General features: G+C 37.3%; 1 protein-coding gene across 1 annotated transcript in view; it reads left to right on the forward strand.

Moving 5' to 3' along the window:
• The window catches only part of col25a1 (collagen type XXV alpha 1 chain), a 345,048-nt gene that overhangs the window by 240,016 nt on the left and 91,495 nt on the right, over window positions 1–13,537 (forward strand). The window contains exons 10-11 of the mRNA XM_016575979.1: window positions 6,792–6,818; window positions 9,694–9,738. Coding sequence (XP_016431465.1) covers window positions 6,792–6,818; window positions 9,694–9,738 — 72 coding nt within the window. The remainder of the gene's footprint in view (window positions 1–6,791; window positions 6,819–9,693; window positions 9,739–13,537) is intronic.

Genomic DNA, 13,537 nt, shown 5'->3' on the forward strand with positions numbered 1-13,537 from the left:
CTTAGTTATAAGGTTAAGGGAACCCTTAGTGAAATTTGGGTTGCAAGAAAAATCCTAAGGGTCAACTTAAGGAACCTTAAGGCTGTCATTAAGTATTCCCCTTAATTATCGAAGTGTTCCCTTAAGCGTTGATACAAAGTCCTTAGTAACCATTTCACCTTAATAAATTTAAGGGACCAAAACAGCTCCCTCAAGTTATCTTAAACTCAGTATCTGCAGGATTTTTAAACTCAAATGTAAGTCTTAATATATTTTTTAAGACCTGCACTAATAAAATATCATATGAGCACAGTAGGACAATGACTATGGTAACATATTAAATTGTAAAATGACTGTAAAAAGCATGACTTACAAGTTTTCACAAAACAAAGTTTTATATTTTTTTTTTAAGAAAATGGATGAGTTGTATCAATTATTATATTAATTTAAACAATTATTATTAATCAATTATTACATTAATTAAATAACAATATAAATGTTATGTATGTCTTAATTGTTTAGATTTTTATAATGCATTATCTTCTTGTCGATCCACCTGTTCACATTTACAACCCTGCGTGTTTGCAGCGTCAATTTTCACATTTGGTAAATTTTCCATCATTAGTCAGCAGGAGGCGATTTAACTGCAGAAACAAAGCGGCTTCCTTGGTAACGACTGTACACAAAGCAGCGCAGAAACGGGCAGCGCTCGTTTATTTAATATTTGTTTGTGGTTTAGTTGGTTAGGTTTGTATTTCGATATGTTCTGTTTATTGTCATAGATATATACATATCTATGTTTATTGTGAGATGTGGTAACTATAGTAACCGCGGCGCCCATTGCCGTATGTGGTCAGAAACTACCGTGAAACGCTTAGTATAAACACTTAGGTAAGGGTGACAGTTAAGACGTTTGTTGCAACGCTCCTAAAGAAATCCCTTAACTCAGGAATTTTTTTCCCCTCAAGGATACTCCTAAGTCAAATTACTTAAGGACTTTCATGCAACCGGGCCCAGACTTTTACAGCAGTGGTGGATATATGACACTGACATAATTTTCATAATTTCAGCTCTGTATGCCACCAGAACAGAATTAAAAATAAAACAATCAAGATGAAATTGAAGTGCAGAGTTTAAGCTTTAATTTAAGGGGTTGAACAAAAATGTAACATGAAATGCTTAGGAATTACAACCATTTTTATACACAGTCCCCCCATTTTCAGGGGCTCAAATGTAATTGGACAAATAAATATAATCATAAATAAAATGTTCATTTTTTATATTTTGTTGAGAATCCTTACTATGAAGTGCCGCCCAATCAACTTTGCTCCATTTGACTGAATTTGGGCAGAGAGTATATTTTTATACATTTCAGAATTCTTCCAGCTGCTTCTGTCCTCTGTCACGTCATCAATAAAGACCAGTAACCCAGTGCCACTGCATGCTCATGGCTTCACACACTGCTCCACCATGTTTCACAGATGCTTTGGATCATGAGCAGTCCCAGGCCTCTCCATACTTTTTTCTTCCAGTCATTCTGGTACAGGTTGATCTTAAATTCAGACATACAAAAAATGCATTTCCAGAAGTTTAGATGTTTTTTTGGCAAAGTCTAATCTGGCCTTGTTTGCACCTTGTGGTGAACCCTCTGTATATGCTCTCGTGAAGTCTTCTCTTGATTGTTGACTTTGACAGTGACATGCCTACCTCCTGGAGAGTGTTCTTTACTTGGCTGGATGTTGTGAAAGGGTTTTTCTTTACCGTGGAGAGGATTCTCTGATCATCCACCACTGTTGTCCTCCGTGGACATCCAGGCCTTTTTATGTTGCTGAGCTCACCTGTAACAAATGGGGCTGGTAGCCATCCATTCAACTACCAGAGGGAGCCCTCTCCCGAATACTGACAGTCTGTTCTTCGTTGGTTACTTCCTGTTTGGTACCATATTTACACCATGCGGTCCCATATACTCACTCCGAAGTATTGCCAGTTCTTACTGCCTTACCAAGCGTTTCTCATCCAGATTTGCTCTATTGTTATTACCATTGTGCCTGCCTTATTTGACCACTGCCTTTTGGATTACCGTTTCTGCCTTGTTTGCCTTGTTGGACTGACTTCACGTTTGCTTGTAACCAGCCTGTCTCACCTACTACGATACAGCCTTGTGATTTGGATTTGTTTGCTGAGTGTTATTAAACTTCTTGCATTTGGATCTTACATTGCCTCCGTGTCGTCGCCTATGGCATCCTCACATCACCAGTGCATTCTTTTTTTTTTCTCAGAATGTACCAAACTGTTTATTTGACCACTCCTAATGTTCCTGCTATCTCTCTAAAGGATTTGTTTTGTTTTTGAAGCCTAACAATTGTCTGTTTCACTTGTATGGAGAGCTCCTTTGACTGCATGATGTGGGTTCACAGTAACAGCTTCCAAATGCAAATGACACACTTAGAATCAACTCCAAACCTTTTACATGCTTAATTGATGTAGAAATAACAAAAGAATAGCCCACGCCTGTCCATGAAACAGCTTTTGAGTCAATTGTCCAATTACTTATGGTCCCTTGAAAAAGGGGGGAGGTACATATTAAAGAGCTGTAATCCCTTAACCTTTCCTCCAATTTTTGTGTGTGTGTGTCAATTAAGGTAATTCTGATTTCATTTGAAATTTATCTGCACCTTCTACATCCCCTTCCACCCCTTCCACCCTGTTGTCCACTTCCTCTCTGTCCTTATCTTCTTACAGTTTCTCCTAATGCTCTTTCCACTACACCAATGCTCTCCTCTCTAGTCATCTCTTCTCCATTTCCTTCTCCTCTCCTGTTTTCTCACATCTTCCACTCTACTTTTCTCTTTCTACATGCTCCAAAAAATATACCATGTTCATTTGATAGAACGACAAATGACAGAGTTTTGTTTGTTGTGTTTGGACAAATCAAGTTCAAGTTCAAGCTCAGTTTATTTATAAAGCACATTTAAAAACAGCCACAGGCCAACCAAAGTGCTGTACAAGTTAGAATAAAATAAAAAATTAAGTACTGTAATAGCAGCAAAACAGTTAAAACAAAACACTCTTATAAAGTACACTAATAGCAGTGATCGAACAAATAAGAAGGTGCTAAATCATTTAATGATTTAAATACCAGTAATAAAATTTTAAACTCAATTCTAAAATTAATCGGAAGCCAGTAAAGGGATCTCAGAAGGTGGGAAGCGTGATCAGATTTCCTCTTTCCCTTCAGGAATCTCGCCGCAGCATTTTGAACGCCCTGTAAGTGTGCCGTTTGGGACTTAGATATACCAAAGTACAGGGAATTGCAATAATCCAGGCGAGAGAGCATGGATAGCAATCTCCAAGGAGCGCTTAGGAAGAAAGGATTTGATTTTTGATAGAGAACGAAGAGAGAAAAAGCTGGACCCAATGACCGCGCTAATCTGCTTGTCAAATTTGAGGCAACTATCTACCATCACACCTAGATTCCGTACTTGGGGAGAGATGAATTGATTTAAAGATTCAAGGTCAAGGTGATTTCTTGGTCTGATTTCTGAGGAGTCAAAAACAATGACTTCTGTTTTGTCTGAGTTCAGAGAAAGAAAATTATTGGCAAGCCAAGCTTTCACATCCTCAAGACATGCTGTTAGGTTGCCTAGAGCACTCTTATTTTTCCTAGACACAGGCATATAGATTTGCATATCATCGGCATAGCAATGAAATGAGACACGAGTCCCCCGAATCTGTTGCCATATAAATATCATTAAGAACTCTTACAAGAGCGGTTTCTGTGCTGTGCAGTGATTTAAACCCCAACTGAAGCTTCTCAAGAATATGATTGTCAGTCAGGAACATCTGGAGCTGTAAAAACACATTTTTTTCCCAATATCTTGGAAATAAATGGCAAAATGGAGATTGGACGAAAATTTTATTAAATAGAGGCATCAAGTGAGGGTTTCTTTAGTACAGGTGTAACAGTGGCAATTTTCAAACTAGAAGGTACAGCTCCTTCAAGCAAAAATGTGTTAATTAGCGACGCCAGCCCAGGGCCGACTGTCAAATATTTGTCTCAAATAGTAAGGATGTATTGTGTCATGTGAACTAAAGGAGGACATTACAAAATGTAGAGAGACAGGATTGAAAGAAGTCCACAGGACAGGTGAAGTCATCTCTGTTGGGATTTCCTGATCGGAGACCAGAATCTGGGCCCTCAGACTTGAAGCTTTATTGCCAAAATAACTAGAGAAATCCTCACAAAGTGCCAAAGACGGGCAGTGAAGAGAAATTACAGGGTGGTTTAGAACGGAGTTGATAACAGAAAAAAGAGCTTTTGGGATGTGGTGATGTTTCTCAATTAGTTTAGAAACATAGGAAGCCTTGGCTTTCTTAACAGCATACTGATATGACGATAGGCAATTCTTTAAGATCTCATAAGAAATCTGTAATTTGTCCTTTTTCCACTTCCTTTCTGCATGCCTGTCTCAAGGAACGAATACTATGATCAACCCATGGCACCGACTTAGATGTAGATTTTGGCTTAAAGAGCTTAAAAGGTGCTGTAAGGTTTAAAATATCTGACCATGCAGTATTTAAAACAATAAAATGATTTACAGCATCAAGATCAGATAATAGAGACTAATGATAAAAGAGGGCTGACCTCATTATAGAGCTTGACAAAATCCTCACAAAAATGAGGCAAATATTCACAGGCTTGTGTACCATCAGATGCAGGTGTAAGAGAAGGCAGTGGGAGGGACAATTTAAATAAAACAGGAAAATGATCAGAGATGACAGAATCAACGACTTCAACATCAGTTACCGATAGACCATGTGACAAAATTAGTTCCAAAATATGTCCATGAGTATGTGTAGGATGATTAACCCACTGCAGTAGGTTAAAAGAGTCAATGATGTTTAAAAACTTAGGAGTTAGCTGCTTAGAGGGGCAACATACATGGACGTTAAAGTCACCTAAAATAAGGATGCGATCGTGTTTAGTGATCAAATCCCCTACAAACTCTGAAAACTCTACTATGATTAGATGTGGTGGCCGATAGCTAAGACCACAGGTTCAGACCAGTTCAGAAGTAAAATCTGAGCTTCAAAACTCGTGAAGGTTGCGGAAGATAACAGTCGACATCGAGGTCTGAAAGAATCTTTAGCAATGATAGCTAGTCCGCCGCCTCTGCCTGATGATCGCGGAGCGTTGTAAAAGTGGTAGTTGGCTAGAACAAGTTCAGAATATGGACTGAGGTCCCACTACCTTCACCCAGGTCTCGGTGATAAACAGAAAATCCAGGTCGTGAGCAGTGGTAAAAATCGTTCAGGATGTACGTCTTGTTCACCAGAGAGCAAGCGTTTATCAGCGCAATTTTTGGGGAGCGTAGAATGGTGCGCGAAGTAGATGCTTTGCTCAGAGGACAGAGGTTGGCAGTATTTGCGCCCTCACGGCACGGCCAGATAATAATCCGAAAGTGGAGATATTCCGCTTGAGCCAAAGAGACAGGAGAAGCAGGAGCAGAGGCAGGGGGGTCCGTCACGATTGACCTGAGCCAACGTGTCACCGGGGTTGGCCGCTCCAACGCCATAAAGCAGTCCGACACCATAGCCCGTGACCGAGGCAGAGAACTGAGTACAGCCAGAGAACCAGCTCTCATGAAGGTCTTTATTTTGACGATCACACACCCACGTTTCCCGCGTCTTCTCTGACGCTTTCTTGGAGTAGTGTCCAGAGGTAGTCGCCGGAGGAAGGCCGGGACGTCCCGTAAGAGAATCCCATGTGTGTGGTTGGCGAATGGTAAATAAATGTTTGTGATTTGTATAAAACCTTTTTTTAGATATTTTAATGTTTTGGTTGGTTGTATTATCTGTGAAAAAATTTGAAAAAATTATTTGCATGATTTGTAATTTGTATGAAATTTCCTGACCACTGAGCTCACTGTGTTAACTGTTTTGAGAACAGTGACCTGAGTTTGGAGAAATGTGTCAAATCGACTGAGAAAAACTGTAATATCATAAAATGCAGATCATATGTTATTTGATCTTTATACCGCGGGGCTGTCAACCTGATTGGTTGATGAACGTTCAAAGCTGTTCAGTTATTTTCCAGCAAACACACAGCTACAAGTAGTAGTATAACGTGGTTTTTAAAGTAGTTAAACTTACAGTTTCACTATTAGTAGAGACACTGTAGTTAGTAGAGAGATACTGAGAGACACACAGACTCGGGTACAATAATTCACACGGGCTTAATCTCTCTCTCTAATAATTGCATTATTGCATTAGTGTGCATACCACTGACAGGCCTCCATTATTAGCTCTAAAATATAATTTTGGAATTGGCAAAAGAGTCTTTGGATGAGATGCATAAGAAAGTAGTTCTACACACAAGAGTGTTTTATGGACAAAAACTGGATGAATATCTTGAAATAAAACATCTGAACAATGACTTTAAGTGTGGTAACTGTGGTATAAATGGAATAATTGACTCTGCACGTGGTCACATCACCACCTTTCAATAATTCAACTGCCCATCATCAGTTATTCCTTATAGAAAAAGTGAGACATTCATCTCTAGATGATTTGTTGTGTTTTCAGTGTATGTATTAGGCCTGCGTATGTCTGGGAGTGAGTAAGGTTTTTTTTTAAAAAATGGATGCATTCCCTGTTCATTACATCAGAGGTCATGTAAAATGGGCATCTATAACATGAGTCTCATATCTTAATTGAAAATGAATTTAACCAAGCTGTGCGCTTTAGTATGCCTTAATGATTGAGTTTATAACCTTTTTATATTTACCACTGCTTAATTTTCTTTCCATCAGGGTGACAGAGGTGAACGGGGTGAAAAGGTAAAACGTTTTCCCTCTCAAAGTTATCGGATAATTTTTTTTCTGTGGTGTTTTGTTTTGCACGCTTTTGAATCGTTTATTGTTTTGGGATTAGCTTAATTCTGTTATTTAAATATATGGATGCAAGGGCGCAGTTTTGGTTTGAACATTGGGGGGGTTGAAGTGTGAACTGTTTTAGTAGAGTCCCGGGTCATGGTCACTCATAAGGTTTATTTATTTGTTTGTTTGCTTATATATTTTTTTGTGAAATGGTCTTTTGTGCTATCATCTATGCAAAGTTGTCGTTTATTGTTTTGGGATTAGCCTAATTCTGTTATTTAAATATATGGATGCAAGGGCTTAGTTTTGGTTTGAACATTGGGGGGGTTGAAGTGTGAACTGTTTTAGTAGAGTCCCGGGTCATGGTCACTCATAAGGTTTATTTATTTGTTTGTTTGCTTATATATTTTTTTGTGAAATGGTCTTTTGTGCTATCATCTATGCAAAGTTGGTAAATAACATAACTGCAATAAAGTAACATCATAGTTAACAATTACTTGTTTACATAGGATATACTGTATATATATATATATATATCCTGGGGGATGGGGGAGTTCCCCCTCCATTCAGATCGCATTCCGCGTTCCCCTCGGTAAATCGCGTTCCGCGGGGGGTTCCACTCGGTAGAAATCGCGATCGCTTTCCCCTCGGTAGAAATCGCGTTTCCCCCCTCCATCGTCAGACCCTTAGAATCGTCCTAACCCCCCCCCCACAGCACTCCTGGCTCACGTAAATGTTATCACACTTCTCGGGCACGCTGGTGTACGCACACAGAGTATACGGTGATTCGCGCGCCACTCATGAACTGCGCTTCAGTCATATTTTGCTGATAACTGCTCCGTTCGGTTCGTAAGTAAAGTTACGCTGATAAAGGCTTTTTTTAAATATTAATTAATAGTTTCCATTAACCATGATATAAATATTGGGGGGGTTGTACTTGCTAGTTTTGGTTATTGAACTACGCCCCTGTGATGGGATATGCGCATATTTGCTGTTAGAACAATATAATGTTACACTCAATGCCTGCATTATTAAAGTCAGTGCTGAAGCTCTGGAAGAGTAAAACTTTGAAAACTGTTAAAGGTTGAAGTGTTCACTTGACCTCCGCATCTGCTTCCTTGGCAGATGATAGACAACTGTGAACAAGGAACATTTTAAAATTTATTAGACCTTGTGAAGTATCTCAAGATGAAATCTGAATCTTTTTCCAGTAAATTGGTGGAAAATGCAATCAGGCTATGATTAGATGGCTTATGTGAATTCTGAACAAAGAAATAGCACTCTGCAACTTCTCATCTGACATATTGGATGAATGTGAGTAAAAAGAGCAAATGCAGGATTGAAGACAAAGGGAATTCGAATTAGAGTGTTGCAATTATACATTTTCTCTAATTTTATGCACTGTGATGCGTGTCTTCAAAGATTATTTCTTAAATGACTTTCACAGACAGACAAATGTACAAGACATAGTATTAGAAAGTTTAGGCTACTTGTCAGAAGCTCTTTATTCTCAATGAAAGTCCATTCATTTTAAGGATGGTAACCCTGGTACTGCTCAAGAGCACAGTGTTAATAGAGCTGTTCAGTGTGCAATGGCCTTTACTCTTTATGCCTTGGATCACTACTAATTAGGATTATATCTTGACGTCGTTGGCAAACGTATCCTTAACCACAGGCTTCCACAAATATTTCCTTTTGAAATTGCTCATTTAGACCGATTTTTGACCATTTCATCTTAATGTGTCAAACACCCAGACAGTTTCATACAGATCAAATGTAGACTCCATCCCACTATAGACTTGCGGTGCATCCAGACTTTCCTGTGGAACTTAAAATGGCTGGAATCAAACATAGAATGGGCAAAGAGTGCTATCACCACTACCACTTCATTGCAGAAATGACCATTTTACTTGGGCTACAATAAAATTTGACAGTTTCATTCTTTGCATAATATTTTTAAACTTTGCTTTTTAATAGATCTACCCATAAAGCAACTGCATGTTTATTTAATGTACTTTTGTGACTTTCGAATCCCCTACAGTTAAGTGACTGGAATTCACAGTCATAAATATATCACTGTCATAATTACAGTGGACATGTGCATTTGTTGACAAATGATTTCAAAAGTTAAGAAGAACCATGTTGACTTATAAGGTGAGCACTATTACAACCACACCAAAAAGAACAGCATAGGAAGGACAGAAATTTTTAGTTTTGTTAAAAATACTGGAGAAAATAAAAAAAGTTTTCACATATACTTTGTGTGCTAATCGTCTAAAGTGCAGTGTTTGTGTGTAATCAAATTACACAATAGACCACATTACTCATATACATTTGACAGTATAGACTATGACAGTCTGGCAGACATAGGTTTTCAAGGTTGCAAACTTTCAAAGCATACCTGCCATGAGATTTATTTATTTGCATGCTATCCTTAGATAGGACTGTTAGATGACATTTGACATCCCGGACAAACTACAAAACTGTGTGAGGTACAGATGACAATGTTAGAAAAGAGCCATGTATGTATGTTTACAGCTGTAAAAAGCATGAAATTTAGTGATAGGAGAGTAGCATGCGAAGCTAACATAACCTTGGTTGAAATCGTATTCTGGGGATGGACACGCCCAATACCCCTCTCCCCACGGCCAGCCGCTAGCTCTTGCTTTAAATACAGTAAATTAACTTCTGATTCATCTTTTAACCAAAGAGAGTTATTTTTATCTGTAATTTTATATTTTACCATAAAACAACAGTTCAATGAGGCAACACTGCTTGTGTTCAGTATGTATTAAAATAATAAAATGTTTTGCTTTTTCTGTGCTTTTTCTGACAGGGAGACATGGGAGAGGAGGGGCCAAAAGGTGACCCTGGAGAGAAGGTCAGCCTACACTTATATACAAATTTAAAAGAGAATAACATGATTAACTATAACAAAATTAAATGGTATGTCAGTGTGGACTGTGATATTGTGAAATTGCTACTCATAGGACATCATTTCTGCACTGTGGACTGTGAAATTATATTTATTTTAATTATATAATTATAAAAACGATATTATTAAATAAAAAACAGAATAATTTTTATTATTAATATTATTACGTAATTTCACTGTAAAAAAAAACTTGTAAAAAAAATGGTAAATGACTGGCAGCTATGGCTGCCAAACAAAAACCGTAAAGTAAAATATCTTAATTGAAAAAGTGCAAAAATAATAATAATAATAATAATAAAGGTTTTACAGAAAAAAAAAAGTGTTATTTTACAGATTTTTCCTGGTTTCAATTATGATATTTTACTTTAATTTTACGTTTTTTGTTTGGCAGCTGTAGCTGCCAGTCATTTACTATTTTTTACGGGACTTTTTTTTTTTTTACGGGACGTACGGGACTAAATACAAAGTCTGTATAAATGCCATATAAAATTACAATTTTACATTTCAGTTTTTTTAAAGAAATACAGCACAATTACATTTAAAATGCTGTACTGATGAAGAACATAGAACAGTTTCATCAAAATGTTGAATTAAGGGTGTATTCACACCAGGAAAGTCCACTAGTTCACTTGCTTTGGTCCGGACCAAATACAATGTTGATTTTTTTAGTTTGGTGCAGTTCGCTTTCACACTGCCCTTTTTGCAAGTGAACCAGAAATTCTAAACAAAACCACACGTGTGCTAAGGTCATCCATTCATTGGACAGAAATTCTCAAGCAGGGAAAAACAGGAAGTGCAAAAACAGGCTAATCATGGAGATCTTTCATAGTGCAATTTTTATTCTTTTACTGATTTGGTGTTATCAGATACTTACGCAATATGAAGAAACTTATGAGCATCATATAAGAATGTCAGACGATGTTGAAATTACGATTTGCCGAAAATAGAATCTATAGATATAAAATACTTAAAGCACATCACAATGTTAGTTTAAACATTTAACCTATATAAATGTGCGCTGTTAGGCGCATATCCAATCGTTTGTGCGGAGAGTGGAAGCTGAAGCGCGCTTCAAGACATCAGTGGAAACAAATTAAATACGCCGTCATTTTTGCTCATAAAGGTAAGGTAAGAATAATACATCATTCGGAATTGTGAAGGGTCTATTTTTATTTGTGTGCACTCACAATATCAAGAAAACTTTGCGCTTTTGTAAAATAATAAAAAACAAAAAACAAATAGGATGCGCTTGCCATCTCGGGTCTTGAACAGGAGCGCTTTACAAAAATGAACCGAAACTCAGCCGAATATTTTCCTTACAGACATGATGAATATATCTATAAAAAGCTTTAAATGACTACAAAACGAAATAATTCAAATCCAAAACAAAAACTCTTATTATTATGTAATCCGTAAAGATGCATTTCTTTCTAAAGGCTAACTATAACTTTTATATATGATGAGATGGCGAGTCAGGATCATCAACTTCATCTTTGCGACACTGACTCATAAAACACTAGTTTATTAATAAATAATTCAAATATCTCCTTACTATTTTCCCCTAACGTAGTCATGGTAATTTTTGCAGCAAGCTTTAGACTATTTAGCGCGCTCACGTCAAGTTGCTGTGCGCCATGGTCACGAAAACTCACCATTTGCATCTGTTTTATTCACACCTTAAACGAACCGTACCAGAGTTCGTTTGGAAGCGGACCGAAACCACCTCTTCAGCTGGGTCTCGGTACGGTTGTTTGGTCCGCAACCGAGTGCGCTTGCTGTATTCACACCTGCCAAAATGGTCCGCACAAAGAGGGGAAACGAACTTGAGTTTGATTCAATCGAACCAAACAAGACAGGTGTGAATACACCCTAAATATATTCAACTTAAAGGAAAAGTTCACTTCCAGAATGAATATTTCCTGATAATGTACTCACCCCATATAACCAAGATGTTCATGTCTTTCTTTACTCAGTCAAAAAGAAATTAAAGTTTTTGAGGAAAACATTCCAGGGATTTTTCTCCATATAGTGGACTTCAATGGGACCCAACAGGTTGAAGGTCCAAATTTCAGTTTCAGTGCAGCTTTCAAAAGGCTTTACAAGTTCCCAGCGACCCTTATTCCTCGGCTGGGATCGTGTAAAGCCCTTTGAAGCAGCATTGAAACTGAAATTTGGACCTTCAACCCGTTGGGTCGCATTGAAGTCCACTATATGGAGAAAAATCCTGGAATGTTTTCCTCAAACACCTTAATTTTTTTTTGACAGAAAAAAGAAAGACATGAACATCTTGGATGACATGGGGGTGAGTAAATTATCAGGAAAATTTTATTCTGGAATTGAACTAGTCCTTTAAAACTGAAGAAATACAAATCTATCTATCTGTAGATATATCTAAAAGATTGTCAAGATTGATTCTAAAAGAGTTTTTTATTATTCAGATGTAAATTTACATTATCAATGAATTCTTCATAAACAGTTCTTCAGAACCCCCAGGAGGAATTCAATAACTAAAAATTGCATTTCTATCTTATCAGTTATGGTTTCTCTCATGATGAGGTCAATTTTACCTTTGAGAGAAAGAAACAATTTGTGCTGTTTGCAGATAGCTTTGTATCTTGTATTTTCCACGTAAGTTTTATATTAATCCACAATATTCTACTGACTCCTGTGGGCTCCATATACAGTGGTGTCAAAAATTATTAGAACACTAGTATTTTCAGCAGCTAAAAAATGGTTTTAAGTCAGTTTTTAAAACAGTTTTATTTCTATCTTTTGCTGTAGTGTGTCAGTAGAAAATATCAGTTTACATTTCCAAACATTAATTTTGCCATTAATTGTAATAATCCAGCGAGATTTTTGTCTGACAGCAGCCAGTGCTCCACACAGAGATCTGATCATCATCCAGTCTGTCTGGAATGACATGAAGAAACAGAACAAACTGAGACAGACTAAATCCAGAAGAACTGTGGCAACGTCTCCAAGATGCTTCAAGAAACCTACCACCAAAGCTACCTGTTAAAAACTATGCGCAAGTGCACCGAGGGGAAAAGGTGCTTTAAACGCAAAGGATGCTCACACCAAATGCTGATTTATTTTAGTTAACAGAAGTTAATTGAAAAAGAAAATGTATTTATGACATTATTTTTGACAGCATCCCCATTTTACTGAATTTTTACACAAGTGCCTAAAACTTTTAACAGCACTGTAGCTTCACAGGCAGGTTTCTTGAAGCATCTTGGAGACGTTGCCACAGTTCTTCTGGATTTAGTCTGTCTCAGTTTGTTCTGTTTCTTCATGTCATTCCAGACAGACTGGATGATAATCAGATCAGATCTCTGTGTGGAGCACTGGCTGCTGTCAGAGAAAAATCTCACTGGATTATTACACTTAATGGCAAAATGAATGTTTGGAAATGTAAACTGATATTTCCTACTGACACATTACAGCAAAAGATGGAAATAACTGACTTAACACCATTTTTAGCTGCTGAAAATACTAGTGTTCTAATAATTTTGGGCACCACTGTAGCTCTGGTAATATATGTAGACAAACATATGTATTTTAATTCTGAATTCTAGCTATATTAGTGTAAAAATAAGTAAAACCAAAACATACAACAAAAGGTCCATGACTCTGCTCCATAAGTGACAGACACAGCAGATAAAGAGCAGTCCTCCTCCAAATTGCCAGTAATCAGCTGGATCAGCTGGGGGTAAAAAAAAAAAAAAAAAAAAAGATTGTGAGA

This window comes from Sinocyclocheilus rhinocerous, unplaced genomic scaffold (assembly GCF_001515625.1).
Source record: "Sinocyclocheilus rhinocerous isolate Xijiao unplaced genomic scaffold, SAMN03320098_v1.1 scaffold1015, whole genome shotgun sequence".
In the NCBI taxonomy this organism is placed as follows: Eukaryota; Metazoa; Chordata; class Actinopteri; order Cypriniformes; family Cyprinidae; genus Sinocyclocheilus; species Sinocyclocheilus rhinocerous.